The 18,787-nt window shown below is 38.8% G+C and overlaps 1 protein-coding gene across 1 annotated transcript; it reads right to left on the bottom strand.

Annotated features, from left to right (window-relative positions):
- Nucleotides 1–4,369: 4,369 nt before the first annotated feature.
- Nucleotides 4,370–18,519, bottom strand: LOC104524208 (acyl-CoA:lysophosphatidylglycerol acyltransferase 1-like; the record flags this gene model as incomplete). The annotated part of the gene is made up of 3 exons (XM_010167005.1): nt 4,370–5,647; nt 9,950–10,056; nt 18,393–18,519. Coding segments are annotated over 3 exons (386 nt in total), but the record flags the coding sequence as incomplete, so codon positions are not given.
- Between the last annotated feature and the right edge of the window lie 268 nt (nt 18,520–18,787).

Genomic DNA, 18,787 nt, shown 5'->3' with positions numbered 1-18,787 from the left:
TCCCCCCACCCCTCACAGAAAAACACCACACAGAAAAACAAGACAAAACCCAGAAGGGAAACAAAGAGGTAGACGTAACTACAACCATGGCGCTGTTTTGGAAATTGTGCAAGATGTCTTACTATGCTCCAAGGAGTTTGTTTTTTCTGTGTTCTACGTTGCAGTACGACGCACCAGCAGTTCACACGACAGGCGACAGGGAGCTAAGAGCTGTCCTTAGCGAGAGGTGCCAGGGCCACAGAATGAACAGTGCTGTTCCACTCGGTATTGCTTTGCCTAGCGGAAGTTGTTTAAAAACAGACCACTCTGTTAAAAAAATATATGTATCTACAAAATGATTACAGCCTTGCTCAAAAAAAATGTTGGATTTACATCTTTTTAGGATGGCAGCAATCCAGGCTCAGTGGGGGCCCAGGTCCTGCTCTTGGCGTGCCCCCAACTCTCAGAAACTTCAAGGGGAATCACTGCGATGCAGGGACCTGCGGAGAAACTCTGCAGCCTGAGCGCCGGCACGGTTTCCAAGGGGTGCTGGAGTGAGTGAGGGCTGCAGAAGCTGCTTTCCCCCCCTCCTCCCTACTGCTCCACTCCTCCCCTTACCACTTCTGGCATAGAAACGTTTGTCTCTGTGTCCTTCCTCATGAACGCTCTAATAAGCAACATCATCTATCACAAATTAACACTGCAGCTGTAGAGTAAACCACAGTGTTATTTTACTATTTTTTGTGGTTATGGTAAGCAAAACAGAGATTGTGTATCTATTTGATATAAGCACAATAAATACAACCAAAGAAAATAATCTCATCTATTAAGGATTAGAAGCACATGAAATAATCTTGAAAAAAAAAAGAAATCAACTTTATTTTTGCCACACACACACAAAAAAAAAAGGGAAAAGACACCTAATAATCTGTGTAGAGAAATGCTGCTTCTGGTATCTGTCTACATTTCTGAAAGACATCTTGGCTGCTGGAAAGATTTGATAAAAAAACCCGAATGAAATAAATTCAGTAAAATAATTCCAAACATGACCAGCCCTTTGCAAAATCACTGAAAGCTGCTACAGGCTTCTGCATCCATTTTATCATACAAACCAAAAAAAACCCAAACCAGGTAACACAGGCAACAAGGAGAAAACTGGAGGTGAAAATAACTAGTATCAAGAAAACTTAATTTCTATCATACAAAATGAACACCATTGTAGAGTAATTTTAAGGAACTAACTTATTTTAATAGGACAGTTGTTCAGTGTGTAATTACTTTGTTATCCAATGATAAAATAAAAGGTTTAACTTTAAAATGCACAGAATCCTTTTAAAGATTTCTTTTGTATCACAGCCAAGTAGTCCACAGTTTTTACAGAGAAAAAATAAAGCTGCTCAGAAGTGTTCATAATGTATGCAGACATTTTAAACTAGAGTATGGTTTCAATTTTCCTCTTCCAATTGTTCTTTTTTTTTAAAAAAGTGTAAAAACTATCAAATATGCAATTCTGCAAAATAACCCTTTATTTCATATGGCTCCATTATTTCCAAACAATACAGTACCCCAGATGTATAATTATTTTGTGTGATTGCATCAGATCACCACAAAATCTCCAGCTGACTATCAAGAGAATGCACCCAATCCCGGTCTCATGATTTGGAAATCCCAGTTTTATATACCTTTGGTCCCAAAAATTTTATGTCAAGGCAAAGTGGAGCAGTTGAATCCTGTCACACACAGTGATCGGTATCTGTATTATCTTGTACAAACAGGTGAAAAAAGTTAACAGCACTTTATGGCAGTGTCAGACAGAAAAAAAAACCCCAGTTACATCATTTGCAAAACAAGTGAATAATGAACAGTACCACAGTGATCATTGTATTTTGACTGCAGTAAGATGCATCTTACTTTTGATGTTGAGGGTGGAGGAGGGAGAAGGATGCTTTTAATTTTCCAGTGAGCACGGTACATCGAAATTTTGCTTTTCAAAATCTGATGAGAGCAACTTAAAAAAACCTGAAACCCTCCTGCAAGAGACATCTTTGTTGAAAAGCTGGATAGAACTGTACAGAGGCTACTAGAGAACCCGTAAGGAAGGCGCACTCACCAAAGGGCACTGAAGAAACCACCGCTCCTTGTGAATGGGCAGATACTCTTCATGTCATGGGATCTGAAGAGCAGTAATGCTAAACTATGGGGACTTACATCGCTGCAACTGTAACAACTTGTTTTTGAACAATTAAGCATGGAAACATACAGATGTTTTGTGTGCAGCCCTGGCAGAGAACCACCTTCATTCACCATACACTTGAATTGCTATGGCTCACTTCTGTGTGCAACAGCTTGCAGTCAGGGTTTTTTCCTGTGCATTTGTCATTCTTTATCACTTTATACATTCTTCCATTACATTTCCCCTAATATAAATTCAAAGTTACATTAATTAACCATTTTGTGATCAACTCTATGGTTCATTAACACCATTTTCTATCAAACACATTTTGAACTCTTCAGAAGAGGAAGCCCATGGATGGTGCAGTGAAATGCCCACTACAACTGTAATGCTGGCCAACTGCCAGAAGGTTGAACCAAACTGCAACCGACAGGAATTTACATTTTACAAACTAGCCTGCTAAGATCCAAACAGTCTTGACCAAGCACAGTATTTTTAGCACAGAATTTCCTCTATATTGTATCCATTTTATGTTTTTCTCTTAACAGAAAAATGTCTTTTATCCAATTTATTCTCTTTCACGAAGCAGCATCCAAATTCATGCTGGGAGGGTACTCTGAAGTTTCCTACCAACAGTTTCATTCCTCTGTCACCTACAGCAACTCAGCCGTAAGGAGACACAACGTCAGGTGCTCTTCACATTTTTCAGTGCAGGCAGGAAAGAAGCCTAAGACCTAATACTATTTACTCACCCTACCAAAACAACAATCAGTGCTTGAAAACAAACGTCTTGCAATAGTAAGAACTACAGAGGAACAAACCAAAAGTGAACAGGATCAGATAAATCCAATTATTATCTGAAACATTATTGTGCATTACTAATTTCTTTAGGCAGCATGTTAACGCTCACTATTTATTGACTGCAATCCACTGGAACAAAAATGTACTGCATTTGAAAAAACAGGATGCTCTGACATGGAGTTCACAGGGTCTATAAAGAACAACCTCCTGATGCGAGTTACTGCTGTGCAGTCTGTTTAGAGAAACTTCCCTTTTTGTATCACTCCAGTCTGTCCTAGCTCAAAATAAAAGCAGCAGTGCTATGGGCATCGCGGTGGTTCTGACCAAACCACCTGGTGGAGGACAGAAGTGAGTAGCTTCTGATCTGCATTTTTAAGAGTCCGTTAATGCCCACGTGCTGCAGACATAACCACTTACACGGTAACGGTGCTGGGCTGCCCCAACACCCTCCTGTAAAATGGCAGATTAAATACATTCATTCCATCAGCTGTACTTTAGCAAGAGCAACAGGAGAAAATAAAAGAAAAACTCCCAGGACTGCCTCCCTTTCAGGGCACACCTCTTTTTAAATGGATTTTACGCTACACCAGAATTCAGGTGTGTGACTGGATGTGAAGAGATGGGATTCAGAGACGGTATCTTACCTAAAACGATAAGCTGTAGGCAAACGCTGTCCTTTGCCTCTTGGCTGTACTGGTTCTTTTAAGTCAATGAGGTGACCCACAGTTCAGGAGAACTTACTATGGTGTATCATTTTGCAATTATCCCACTGAGCTACCTTAGGATAAAACTACTGCTTTTGGGGGATGGGGGTGGCATATTTGACTAGGTATTTTTCCATTAAGTCAGGGAAATTGGCATTGGCTCATATTTTGGTAAGCTTTTAGCTCCCCTCCAGAGGAACCACTGGCTAGGTTTTGTATTCTGCACACCACCCGCTGCGATTCATGTAGCAGGGGAGGGAGAGAGAAGGGCGATCAATATTGCTAACTCGGAGCCAAAACTACTGAGGGCTTACTTTGTTCTCAGTAAAATTACTCTGTACAAGGCAGCATGCCAACATCTGAAGTTCCAGCTATCCTGCTTGTATTTAGAGAGATTAGTTTTATTTTAGGAACAGCTCTCCCAAATCTGTGTATAATCACATAAACACAATGCCAAATAGACCTGCCAGAAGTAAGACCGTACGTCATCAACATCCTTTCAAAAAAGTATCCTATGTCACACTTCTGACAGCGTCTTCTGTTCGTTTGCCTTTAAATTCAACTCATCCTTCTTCCAAGAAGATTTTAGCACAGTGGTGAGCTAATTAATACTGCCCTCCATGTAGTTATCCAGAGCATTTACCACTTTTTTTTTTTTTTTTGCAGTAGTATCTCCCTATAGATTTATAACAGCAATTATACCTACTTTTTCTTTTTAAGAAACTATTTTTTTTTTTCTATTATTCCTTAGCAAAACATGAAGATGGTTGGCATTGAATTATTCAAACTCTCCCACAAGTATATTTAGCGCTGTTGCAACTAGCGGGGGAGAACAAGGCCTCTATAAACCACTCAAAGGTCACCTTGGTTGGACTGGAGTATACAAAATACAAAGGTGACTAAAAATCACCAGCAGCACCAGCAGACCTTCAGAAACAGCTAGAGTTGCTCTGGCTTCCAATGTGTGACAGATAAAGCTTTCCCCTGTTCCTTAAGTTTTATGTCTTCCTTCACTGTATTTTCACCTTTAAAAGTGCATTTTGAAAACTGATAATGATCATTGAGATGCATTCTGAACACAAAGGGAAAATAAACCAAGTGACTTTATATTTTTCAAGTCTCCTCATAATACAAGATACTGGTAGCACGTGGAATTCGGAGAGCTGATGGTAAGACCACAGCAGGCATGGGCTGATTCATCAAATGTGGACAGCTTTTAATCACACCATGATGCTGCAACGCTTTTTTGAGGACTGATACCTCACGAAACACACCCGATGCTGGATCTTATATTGGGTCTTGGTTTTAGATCAATGTGTCTAATACAACAACTGCTGACTGCGTAGCCGCAAAGATACTGCCACCAGCTCTGTCGAGTATCTTTGACTCCAGCACAATGAGTTGCAATAAAGTACAAGTTGTGCAAATGAGGAACCTCTACCACACCAACGCTGTACAGACTACTGAAGAGACAAGTTGCTGAATTTTCTGAGCTCTAACTACAATGCCAACAAATACTTGTGGTGACAGAGCTTTCTTGTCACAGACATTCTTCTACGGTGGTTGTACGATTGCACCTTTTGTCCAAACGCGGAATTTGCTTAAGTGTGGGTGAGAGTATACATTTTTAAAAATACAGACATTTCTTAAAATAATACATCATCAGGTCACTATGTTACTGATCTTCACTTTTAGCGGAGTTTAAAATTTCCCCAAAGAGGGGTAAGAGTCTGTCCAGTATTTTCCTTTACTCTTGAATATTCACATTTGCACATACAACATGATACTCATTTGCAAGAGCCTGGTTTCCCATTGTGTCCTCAGGTCCCATTCCACTTTTAAAATAGGCAATGATAAAAATACTGAAAGATGCAGTACCACATACCGCCTGACAAAAACGCAAGTGATTGTATGCCGACTAACCACAGGTTGCTGAGGGTCATCTCCCGAGAAATAGCTTTTGTCTGACCCTGCAGTGGAGGAAAAGCTCCTAAAAGAGAAAAGAAAACACATTTAATGCTTCTGCAGCAGGAACGACAGCCGTAATGAAGGATTCTTTACCATCACTGTTTGTCCCAGCAGTAGTGCCCACAAACAATTAACTGGTTACTGCTGCTGTTAAACTTTTGAAAGATTCTCCAGCATTATCAGTTATCTTCAAGAAAATAAAAAACCAACCCTTTGCTGTATTATTAAGAACAATTTTCATTTAATTTGGATATAAACTTAAACTTTAAGCATAAACTTCAAAGCATTCCTTAAAAGCAGCCGTCCTCAAGCTTTGCAGGGAGATTTGACTGTCAACTAAGTTTTCTGTGTTATTTTTGAAGTTATGTTAATGTCCATATGATCAAATTGAATGGACTCCATATCAAACTTTATAGCTGTTTGGTAATGATCTTGCATACTGTGAAGAAGCAATACACATATGCTTTCAAGGTTCCCCTTTTATGTATGTACATATAGACACACACTTTTTTAAAAAAAACCCAATAGTTTCCATATGTTGTTTGAACACCCCTTGGCCAGTCAGTCACAGAGACTAAGGAAGCATGGTAATTTGCTATTTAGTTTTTCAGAAAGACTTTTTAAAAATGTCTGTTTAGATGAGAAAGACTGGCAGGAGATCCAGCTGACATGATTAAAAAAAATTCATTTTTCCCTATTTTGACCTTTTGTGACTTACAACACTAAATTGTATGTGCCTGAATACATCAGAGGTTTATGATCTTAAGCAAATAGTTGGCATAAGTTTACATCAGCCTATTAAATAACTTGCATTACATTTTACTGAGATACACAAAGCCTAGATGATGTGAACCACGTTTTTCTTGTTGTCGTTGTTAATCTTGAACAGTGGATATAAAAACTAAATGGGAAGAGAAGATAATGTACTTGCTGCAGGATTACAGAGTCACAGCTTCTCATAGAAGAACAAGAGATGAATGATTCAAAAAGACACAGCAGTGTCAATTCTGACTCTTAGAAACCCGACAATTTGGGCAATTAGATACCATCAGGAACTTCTCTCTATGCTTCACATCTGCAGTCAGTGGAGGAATTGCAATCAAGCATTTACGAAACAGCTTTTCTTCCTTTATGAACACTCTTAAATTAACCAAAATCTAAAAAACCCCCCAAAACTAAAGAAGAAAAAACAACAACAAAACAAACCCTTGACAAGTCCCATCCTCCTCTCGCTGATACATTTTTTCACACACAGGCAGATCTGTCACACTGTAATTCTCATCGCTAAGCTTCTGTTCCTCCACTCTACACTACAATTGTTCTTCCATGGCCCATTTGTTCTCCTGTGCCAACACTGACCTTCGGTTTACATAACTTTCCTTTTTCCTTGGTGCTGATAGCAGCTGTCTCTTCCCCCTCCTCCTCTCCCAAGCCAGCTTGTATCTTACAGAGAAAGTGATCCTTCAGTTTCCCAGCTGAGACAAGCCAAGCACTTTTAGTTGTCCTTCACAGAAATGACTCCTTCTTCCCCTTAATCACCTTAGCACCTATTATCTGTCCCTCTTCCCGGTTCAATTCATATTTCTTGAATGGGGATGATGGATCCATACACAGAATTTCCAGGTGAGGTTTCAGATCTGGTGCAATGAAGAGTATTTCCATAGCACTAGTGAAAATCCTCCCCTACGGCCCCGTAGGATGGCATCGCTTACTTTCTTAGTTACATCACACCCAGCTGGCTTATGATCAGAGTGAACGAGGAGCATGGCAACTTCAGTGCACAATTACTCATTTCCAACTGATGAGCTCCTAGTTTATAGGGGTTTTTTAAAATAGTCTCCAAGTGCTTTTGTCCTGCTAAATGTAATCTCATTTGTGTTACTGCAGTGCTCAAGGTTATCCTCCTGAAGACTTCAGAAAAATCATGAACTTGCCAATACAAGCTTTCTGCTAGCTGCTAAAATAGGAGTCTTTGTGTTGCATGTACCTACAGATATTAACTATAAATGATTTAAAATTTATAAATGAAACATGGAAAATGCACCTGTAAGAAAGGATGGGACTATTTAATATTCAAATTTTAGGCAGATACTTTTTTTTGTTTGTTTTTAAGAGGTCTACTATTACAGGCTTTCCTCAGATCCATTAATGTTCTTAACACTTAGGAATACAGCAAAAAGGAAAAAGATTTTTTAGACTTTGGTATTTCTTCTTCCCAAATAAAAATCTGCCAAAGTATGTGTTCCTACCGATGACATTGTCAATACAAACTTTTAAAGTTTCATGTAGCATTAAATGTTACTCCAGCTTTATGAAGTAAGCTTTATCAACTGAGATTAGTTCCTCCTAAGCAGTGTGTATTGGAAAAGAAAAAACAAAACCCCAAACCAAAACAAACCCTGAAGCAGTCCTAAGTCTTAAAAACACACCAACTTGGGACAAGGTAACAGGTCAATACAAAGCTAACTCTTGAGCAGCTTCAGGGATTCCCCTCACCTGAGGCCACAGGACTTTTCCAAGGGGTTTCCAAAATCAGTAACAGCACTTTTGCAGTAAGCCAACAAAAGCAATGCAAGCAAGTTCTCAACTGGCATAAATGGTGGTAACTTTAAATTATGCTAATTTATGCCTAATAAGGTTCATAGCATTTATATTTAAAACACATCTTATTAATTCATACTGATTACATTGGCAAATTATAACCAGTTACCCTATTTTGGAAGCAAATTTCAATGAATAAATCTGATTATATTCATTATACTCTGAAATTCCGGTCTAGTTAGACTTTTTGGGTATGACTGATTTTAATGGTATTTGTGAAATAACTTCTCCATAACAAGAATTCCTTACCTCCTTTTGACTACACTTGTAGTTTTAAACAGATTCACAAACTGTCTAATGAAATAAAAAATATGCATTTGGATGCAAATTATATAGCACGGTCATCATCACGGTCTGGTTTTTGCCATCAGTGATGGATGAGTGACAGCAGTATTTCACAAAGTAAAATACAACTCTGGGTTGTTAAAGGATTCTATTAATCTTTTTAAGCACTACCATTGATAAATTAAGCACTCAAAACCGAATTAAAGCAGTCTTTGCAATAAATCATCTAAGAGAAGTCACATCTTTGTTTAACATAGTCACTCTGGAATATTAAACTCAGTTCATTCAAGAGACTGAATATTTTTCCCCCCTCAACAACTGAGCTACTTGCTAATAATTCTATGATTTTTCTTCAGAGACAAGCTGCATTATCTCGTCTGGAGTCTTCCTACTCAGTCTATGTTTGATAAATTTCCCTTCCTGTATGTATAAATAAAACTCTATTTCTGCCCTTCTGGATTTTCTTTTTATTTATTTATTTATTTATTTTTGTGAATTCAACACACACGCACAGACAGACAGACACACACCCATGACATACTTCAGTACCAACTGGATGGAAGAAAAAGAGCTTTGAGGAAACTCTTTTCCAGCTATAGTTTCAAAGTATTTACCTGGTATTTTAAATCATGTTTGCCAGAATCCCCTCAGTAATGTTATTAATGCCCTAGATTTCTTTAGATTCCTCTGCTCCATTAACATTCCAAGTATATTATGATAGAAGTGATCCTCAGTACCTCGCAGCAGGGAGGCCAGTACTTGCAGCACAGGGCTGCAGATTAAGACTCCGGAGGCTTTATGCTCTGTAATTCTTACAGATCCTTCCAAACACAGCACCTTTCTGTTTAGTTTAACAGGAAACAGAAGAGGACCATGGTTTTGGATTAGACCTGCAGACTTAGATCAGTTTTCTCTAACAGTACAAGTGCCAGAGGAACATGTGAAATGGCTGCACTAAGCAGATAAAATAACCTGCCTCACCTAAGAGATTTATTTAATCCCTTTTAATCAATAACTCGCTCATTTTAAACACTGAAGGTTTTATATCCCCTCCAAACTTAACATATGCTCTGAATACTTTTACTGTTCATGTAAATCTTCACTACCTCTTTGAATCTTGCTAAATTATTCCAACTTACTGAAATACCCGGGCAGCAAGTTTCACAGCTGAACTATATGTTGTTGCGGAAAAAGGAGGATTTCCTCAGATCCTTTTTGAATGCACCAGCTTCCAAACATGACCCTACTCTAATGTTACCTGGGTAATTTACCTTTCCTAGATAATTTCTTAATCATACTTTTTTTTGCCACATAGAAAATATTGATAGTTATATCTATTGTATTTGTGTGAAGAATGTATGGTTCTTAAACCATTTTGAGATCCTTGTAAGAGAAGACATTAACAAAGCACAATTCTCTTTGCTACATATCATCCTACCTGTTTCATAGAAATGTGTCAAGAGATCCTCCTTTTCAATGAATCGTTCGTAGAGCCAGTGTGTCAGAGCTTCAGGCTCTGCAGGTACATCTTTAACTGGAAAAATCCTACCAAAGAAACAAACACAATTAAACCTAGGAAATGTATCTGTATGGGAAGAACAAAACTCCTTCCTCTGCCCCAGTCCACCCCAGAAAACAGAGAACAGGAGTTTGGTATAAATCTAACTGCATGGTTCATTCTCTCTCCAATTCAGAGGTCACATAGGTATTAAGGATACAAAACTGGAATATTCCAGGTTACCAGCCAGATGCACAGAGAAGACAAAGGCATTATTAGCTTCTGTCAAATGCTGTGCTACTAAGCTGCCATTTGTTTGGGGGTTTTTTTTAACTAGAATACCACCACACTATATGACTATCCTTAAAAAATACAAACCAAGAAGCTATGAAGTTCACGTACTGAAACTGACAGACATAAACGACTTGAGAAGGTTCATCCACAGTTTTGAAGAAACGGTTCTTCAACAGGCAGAAGCTACATAACATCACCACTAAGTACCAACAGCTCTTCTGTATCCCAGAAAACCAAGTCCTCTGCTTTTCAAAGGATGCCAGCATCTTTGTCTGAAATTTCTGACGCAGGTTTTACACTGAAAACCAACCATGCAAGGAAGTGTACTCAAATATTGCTGCTCCATTTTAAAAACCCCAATGGAACAATTACCGATGTTTTGGTACTTCTACAGCGAATACAAGGTCTACTTAGAAAATCAGACATCCAGGGCAGAATTCACTGATATACATACATTCAGAAATCCCCAAACAACCCACCATATCTCACTGGGTTTCTTTCAAAAGATAATTTCAAGTCCTATAGTAACTGTAAAATCCCATCAGTAGATGTTAAGTGCCTTTTGATATATACAATAATTTATGTATCTATCTGCTGTGTTTCACTGGGAGGCCGATGCAGAAGAGATCTGTGTATCAGTCTAGCCTGAAAAATTCATACTCTGAAATGTTAGATCTTTACTGTAGGTTTTTTTCAGGTGAGCTCATGTTTATCCTGTCATCTACACCATGCTTCGATTTTCATTAGTGGATTTTTCATTTCTTTTTAAACACAGTCTTGATTGATTATACTGAAAAGAATTTGAAGTAACACCACAATCATGTGGGAAGCGTCTGAACAGATATGGGAATGTCAGACTACAGAAATAGGACACTTCTGAAGAATGCTTTTGTTGCTGTTACTGCTTTCAACATCTTTGCTTGCTTTGCTGCAAAGTTATTTGTACCTCCTCCTTTCAGTTTGATGTGTAGAAAAATAAGCTGTAAGTGGAGGACAAAAGTAACAAAGCATTGTTCTAATGAGTGAATTAAAAATAACGGTGCTTTGGTACACAGAGATAACTTCAATATAAGGAGATGAACATTTTTATTTTCCAACTCTGGCATCAACATGAACTCAGCTATTTCTGTAGCCTTTGTAACAATTCTGCCTACATCTTTCTCACAGTGCGGAGTTCTCTGCGTTTTAATAAAGCCTGTGTCAGTAATTAGCAATGGTTATCTCAGGTAAAATACAGTTTGAAGAAAAGTCTTTGGCCAAAGACAAACATTAAATAGTTGGTGGTCCAGTAAGTAGCTCAAGTCCTCAGCATGCATACTAAGAAAAATGACAAAGACAGGTAATAAAGAACTACTTTATCTTGAAGCCCAGATTTTGTACAGCAGATTAAAATTAAACCACGCAGAGGTAAGTAAAAAAATCCACAAAGAAAGGACCATTTTTGTGGGGGGTAAGAAAGACTTAGACTCTGTCCCCAAACACAACTGAGTTGCCAAGCACTATTTTTACTCTCTTCTGCCTATCTGCTCTGAAGAGATAAAAGGACTCGGCAGCAGAATATTGTGTTTCGCAGTATATTTCTGAAGGACAGATGCTTGCTTACGCAAGTCTGAAGATGGTTCAGAACTAACAGAACGGGTGTGTGGGCTCAGGACAGAAGTTTAGGATTACCTGGCTTCACACACAGTTTCCATTGTGAGCTGCAGATATTCTTCTCCTCCGCCCTCACTTCTCAGTTACCTAATGGGTAACAACTCTACAGCTCAATAACCGAGGTAAGCCTGGTATTTTTCCAATAACGTACCTACTAGTCTGAAAACATTATCACAAGAGCTTACAAGATACTCATTAGAAACAATTTATGAGCTGGCACTTTAATGGAGTAGCAAAGTCGTGTAAGTGATACCATTATTGTGAGAGACTAATGGAACACTGCACACCACTTCCCTGCTTGAACCCATCCAGGCTCTTGTATCAATTAATACAGTGCCAGAATACTTGAATCTCTGAATTCTAAACTTCCTAGAAGTTTAAGAAGCAATCACCATTACATCCATTTTGAATGAATATTAATGCAGACTGGAAAACAACTGGTTTTCCAATAACGCTCCACTGGCTGTCACAATTTAGCAAAGGTGTCAGTGTATTTAGAAGCATTTTCAAATATACTTTTAGATTAACATTCTTATTAATGACTGTGCTAAATCAAGAGATTAAATGTTAAAAAAAACCCCCAAAACATTCCTTAAAACTCTGGAACAAGCCCCTCCTGTACTAGATAAAGTGAAGCTAAACCACCCCCTTGTATTTATACTAAACATACTGCCACTACCATCATTCTCTGCCCATCAGAGGGCTCCTTTAGCATCTGTTTTAAAAGAATATCCTCTTTAAGGAGACTGGATTCAAGAAACATAACTGAGAAAGTCTAATTTGCCAAAACTCTCTACACAGATGATCTAAAACAACAGTGGAAAGCCACTGCTCTAACTGGAGCAGGGTCATCCCCAACCCTCAGCTGCCAGGTCCATGGTTAAAAGATGCAGGCAATTGTTCCTTTGTTTCAATGAGCTATGTAAACAGCTGTCAATGTGGTCAGAGCTTGAAAACCATCTTGGCTCTACCCCATCTTTGGGTATCTAGCATCAAGAATGCCACTAAAAGAAAACAGTTTGCTGATCTCATCAGGAAAATAAAATGCTATCACCACACAGAACTGTCCTGACAAGGAACAAGGTCAACATGTAATATCTGAAGCTTCTAGATTGTCTTGGGCTCTTAAATCTTTCTAGCTTTTGGGCAAAATTAACCTCACATTGCATGAAAAGAAAAGTGTCTTTGTTCCTGGTGTGGCAAACAAGGAATTTAATAGCACTGGATATGGTAACTTGACCAGAAAATTAAAATGGAATGGAAATACTTCCTTGTCGCACTTCTCATCATGGGAACAGCTGCCTTGCTGTCATCAGAGGGAGGTGGGGAGGAGGCTAAACTTCAATAAAAGCAGTGCCAGCACAGGCTGTATGCTGAGAAGTTAAAAGTGGTGGTGGAAGTAAAGACATACAGTGATGGGAGTCTACAAAGCTGCCTGAGTAATGTAACGACAGCTTCTAGCTGGAGGTCACCTATCTGCACCTGCAAGGTGACAGTAGCCACGGGACACTCCACGTAGTTGACTGAGGGACAGCAACTTTCTTAAACTGCTACACAAATGTGTTTCTAAGTCCCAGACCAGAATATATCAGCATAAATGACAGTCCAGGAAAGAAGAAAAGGTTAAAAAAACTCGAGATGTGACTGCCAAAGACATGTTGGCATACATAAGAAATTGTGGAGACTTACCTACTGATAGGTCATTTCTCGAACAACGTCATTTTCAGAAACATTTAATCTCTCTTAAATGGTCCTTATTGGAGAAAGAACCTCTAATTCTGTATTAAAATTCTAAAGTTCATAGATACCACCTTTAAGTACTAATTGCCATTCATCATCTGCCCTACCATTAATTAAAAGTTCTTTATTACCCCTACACCTTCCAAATCATAATATTATTTACTGTTTCAATAACACTTTAAATAAACTCAGCATGACGGAGGCTGCTGGTAGACCTCAGGCAAGAGCAAAAAGAAGTTACGCGCATAGAAAAGCTTGTTAAATTATATCGCTAAACTGGATGCCCTTCAGAGACGTTTCTGCAGAACTCATTCAGCAACCACAATGTATTCCATCTTATTTATAGCTCCAACTCTAGTTTATTTCAATAAATCTGTATCAATGTAGACACAAAAAAAAAAGAACTTCCTCAGAAAGCTGGTTTCAGCCACCGCACGGAACACAAGCTGGTACGAGAAAGAAAGGTGACATAGTACTCGTCCGCATTACGGCACAAAGAGAGCTGAGCGTGCAGGAAACAGGGTGGCACTTCCATGCAGGATAAATGCAGCCATCCCCAGCTGGCTCTGGCTTCAGGGCCTCGACACCACAATCGCTATCACACACTGCAAACGCGGGAGATGGTCACACAAGGGTATGACCCAACAGGAAGCTAATGCAAAAACCCCAACCCCACACTGTTCTGGAGCGAGGGGGAGGTAAGCACTGAACAAACTTCATACCCAGGGTCTTTTCAGCTCTTGGGTTTTAACAACAGAACTGCAGCGCATGGGAAATCTTGCCATTAGAGAAACTTGGAGAACATCTGAGAAACACCAAGTCAGTCAGAATAAAGAAGTGACTGGTGTAAGAAGAAAATTAATAATCCCAAAAAATCTCACTGTGGGAGCTGAGAATAGTGGCCAGTATGCAGACTTGCCACACAAACACCAAACCACTCAGCTTATTTTCGCTGAGTGTACCTGCAGTGAATCTGGATTTATGGTCAATACATATCACAAAATGACCAAAGCATAAAGCTAAACCATTCTGAGAAGAGCCAACAAACCTTTCCAGCAGACTCATTAGAAAGCAGGTCTCATAGTGATGCTTCTAGTTAGAGATGCCTTGCACCTTCCAACCGTTGTTTTTGTTTTGGGTTTTTTTGTTGGTTTGGTTGTTGGGTGGGTTTTTTTGGTGCTTACTGCTTTAACAGATGGGTTGAAATTTCCCCCCAAAAATCCCAGTGCCATTTGACTTGGAAGAAGTTAATTAGATATTTTCCTTGAGTATTATGTTTCAGAGACCAAACCCAGTTTTTCAGCACTTTCCAAAGAATTTTGAGATAAGCCTGTCAGTGAAAAAATGATAAGTTCTCACACCTTCATGTTCTGAAGAATGTGAAATTTGGTAAATGTCCTTTTTTCTATAGAAGTGTCTTTTGACATCCCGGGGAAAATGAGGCCACAGCTTAGCCTAATTATGAACTTCTGAAAAACATGTCATTCGTATGGAAAATTCAAGTTTGAAAAGCAAGCTTCAACTCATTATCAAAATTGAGCTTTCAAACAAAAAAAAAGATTACTGGATTAAACTGAACCTTCTCTGCCATTTCCATCAGCTAGAAAACAATCTAAAAATGAAAACATAAAGCTGCTTGCTGTGTCCTCTACACTACTCTGTTGCTCCCTAAGTAGGATGAAAAAGAAATAATCCTGCAGTAAAAGGACAGGCTATGAGAAAAGGAGATTTGAAAGACTGTAAGGCAGAAAGAGACAGGTTGTGGCCAAGGGGAACAGCAGAAAGGACTGACTGAGCGACCAGAACAAAAAAGGCTCTGCAGTCTCCTCTGCTCCAGTTCGAGTAGCACGGTTTCCCCACTGCTGTCCTACATCAATACCTCACTCTAAAAGGGAGACTACTCTAAAAGGGAAAAAGCATGTTTAAATGAGATGGCATCTGGTCAAAACTATTCTTTACTTTTCCCAAAGGTTTTGTTTGTTTGGTTGGTTTTTGCTATAACTCAGTTGAAAGAAATGACAGGTGAGAAACTAGTGTGCTAGAGCACACAGACTAATGCAGAACTTTCTCTCTCCTCAATTATTTAAAAACTACCCTTAAAATTTATTTATTCCATTTATTTCAAATATAATTTCCCAAGACATTCCAAATTACAAACAACAAGCAAAATTTTATTGCACTAAATGAAGGAAAAGGGGGGAATAACCAAAATCCAGACATACTCGATATATATTTCATTAAAATTACAGAGGACATCTATGTCAAATGCAGAAAAGCAGAAACACTTGTGACATTTTCCATCTTTGGAAAACATTTCTGACATTTCCATCTTTTTAAAGATGAAGTCCAACAGTTGCAGATGAAATTAGACACCAGTAAATGCAAGGCAATGGACACTGGGGAAGGAAAAAAAAGCACCAGCAGCTACGCATACACTGCCATAGCCTCTAACATGAGCTATTATTACTCTGGTAAGTGATCCTGAAATCACTGGGGGGAATTCAGGTTGTCAGTCAACTCACAAACTAGTTACAGCAGAACCAGAAAAGGTGTGGACAAAAGTAACAAGATGATCAGGGAAAAGCTTTTGTGTAAGAAGACATCAAATAGATGAAGAGTCATCAGGCTGGGAGGGGGATAGGGACAGCTAAGGCAGGATATGAGAAAGCTCTGTAAAATTATGGGTCACTGAAAGCACCACTGAGGGGTCACTCATCCACCACTGGCAGGTCATGGGCAACAGGGTGGCATCCCTTCCCCACTGAAGGCATCAGGTGGAGAACTTAACACAAGCAAAAAAGAAAGTGGTCCCAGGTGCCACCCTCAAGAACAGTTACATGTTTTGCCATGGGAAATCGCAGAAGTCTAAGTACAAGCAGGTTAAAAATGGTACTAGACAAGTTCAGGATGGCCAGCTCCATCAGCACCTACCAGAAGAGTGACCCAGAAGTGACACCTGCTCAGAACATGTTACAGACACTGCGTGTTCATGCGCAGAGGGATGGTGCGTGGGCTGCCTTCCCTCACCTTCGCTGCTACCGCCCGCTGTCAGGGCCAGGGTCCTTTGTTAAATGAGTCTTTAAGAATTGCTACTTGGCATCCAGCCAGAGCCCTTACAGTCCAGAGGACACGTGCCTAAACTTGATGTATCAATTTAAGAATTACCAGGAGTGGAAAGTCAGCCAAAGCTTCAGTTAAAACCAAGACACTCAGTTCTAATTTCAGAGGTGCGACATCCAGCTCTCAGCCTTCAGAGACATGTCGCCGCATCAGTTTCCATTTGGGGCATACTTCAAATGTTTTTACAGGGTCAGCCATAACAACTAGAGGTTATTAAAAAATTTTTTAAAAATAATAAAAGAAAAATCACAGGGAGAGTCTCATCCCTGTCTATTAAACCAGTGATTTAGACCCTCTGGAAGAAAACAACACACCTATACCCCCAAATAAACAATTCATAACATTTTTTCTTAGAATTTTAGTACTACATGAACTGTAACATTCAAGTTCAACACAAAGTTACATCATCTTTATGCTCATGCTCAAAAATAGGCTTTGAATATACATGTTTAGAAGCAGGAAGTTAATTCAACTTAAGAGAACTTTCTCCTTTTTTAAGGAAGCATTTTTGGAAATACTGTTTAGTAAAATTCTAAATACATTCAACTTGCAATTATCTCAGATATCTGAGAGAGTACTAAGGTGACCTGAATAAAGCACAATAGATATTATGATGTCTTACATAAATTAGAGTGTAAATATGTTCACTTTCAGAAAAACTTGGAAGGCAGATTTCTATAAAAAGCAGCAACAGATTTAAACGCGGCTGCGGAAAGGAGCTCCAGTGAGCAGCCTGTACTCTGCATCACACAGCACTGACACAGCAGTGATGCTGGAGAAGGTCATTCCCAGTTAGACTACCACCCAGGGGATCCACATAAGGGTATCTAAAAGCTTACTGTAAAAGTCTAAATGCTCCCCAAATCAGCAAAAGGGAATTAAGACAAAATAATGCAATTTTGAGATAAAATAAACTTATTTGGTATAGGAAGAGTGTTAAAATATTTCTGGATATTTCACACTTGCAATTAACTGCAAACCAAAAGCAAAATGCAACTTCTCTCTCCATTAGTTTTGGTCCTGAGAAAAAGAACTGCTGAGGAGAAAAGTTTTAATAGCATCCCATCCTAGGTGTCAATGAGATTAGCTTCTACTTCCAGAGTGTTGCTCTGCTCAACTATTAAGAGTATGCTTTGATTGAAAAAGCTGTCATTTCTTTGTCAGAAAGTTAAATGCAGTATACAATAACCTCTCAGGAAACCTGTTATTTAATAACACAGTGCTTTTTATTTTGTTATCACTATTTTAAAAAAAAAAAAACAAACCCACAAGTTGGGTTTAGCAGCACATTAGCATTAAAGTGGAAAAGCTGACCTAACCATCAAACATATTCCCCATACATATATTCAGCCACAGGACACTAGTCAAAAACTGAAATGTGCTAAGATATGGAATGGCAGCTGATCTTTTTGAAAGAAAATTGTGTTATGTTTAGATAATGAGTCGTTCTACTGTGTGAGATGCACATAAAAATTGCTACTCATTTCTCACATCCTGAAAGACGCTGTTACCGATTTGTGAATATTTGGTTTCTAACATTTAAGTTCAATGTAACAATAGAAGGCTTATTTCTTACCTGTAATGCACGTGTGTAACTGTTGGTTGTCGGTAGCCAAGAATCCAAGTCTGGATGTCTAAAGGTTCACCTTTGGGATATGCAATGGTTGTATCTATCACCCACTGGAGGCCTTTTGATTTACTCTCTAGGAACAAAAAAATGTAATAGTAAATGTAATCAGAAAGCGCACATCACCTCAATGTGATAGTTATTCCATTTTTTTAATTACTGTGCCTAAAATATGAGGCACAAATAAAATAAGACAGCCAAAAATAAAATTCAGGATTTCATTACAGAGCATAAAAATACTCTTAAAAACTTCAGCTAGACCAAGATTTTATTTTCACCGTTATTTCTGTTCTTCTTACATACTGTAGTCCACAGAATAGAAACGAAGCTAATTCACTAGGTAG

Source organism: Antrostomus carolinensis, unplaced genomic scaffold, assembly GCF_000700745.2.
Source record: "Antrostomus carolinensis isolate BGI_N321 unplaced genomic scaffold, ASM70074v2 scaffold51574, whole genome shotgun sequence".
NCBI classification, from domain to species: Eukaryota; Metazoa; Chordata; class Aves; order Caprimulgiformes; family Caprimulgidae; genus Antrostomus; species Antrostomus carolinensis.
This window is presented reverse-complemented; position numbering and strand designations above follow the sequence as displayed.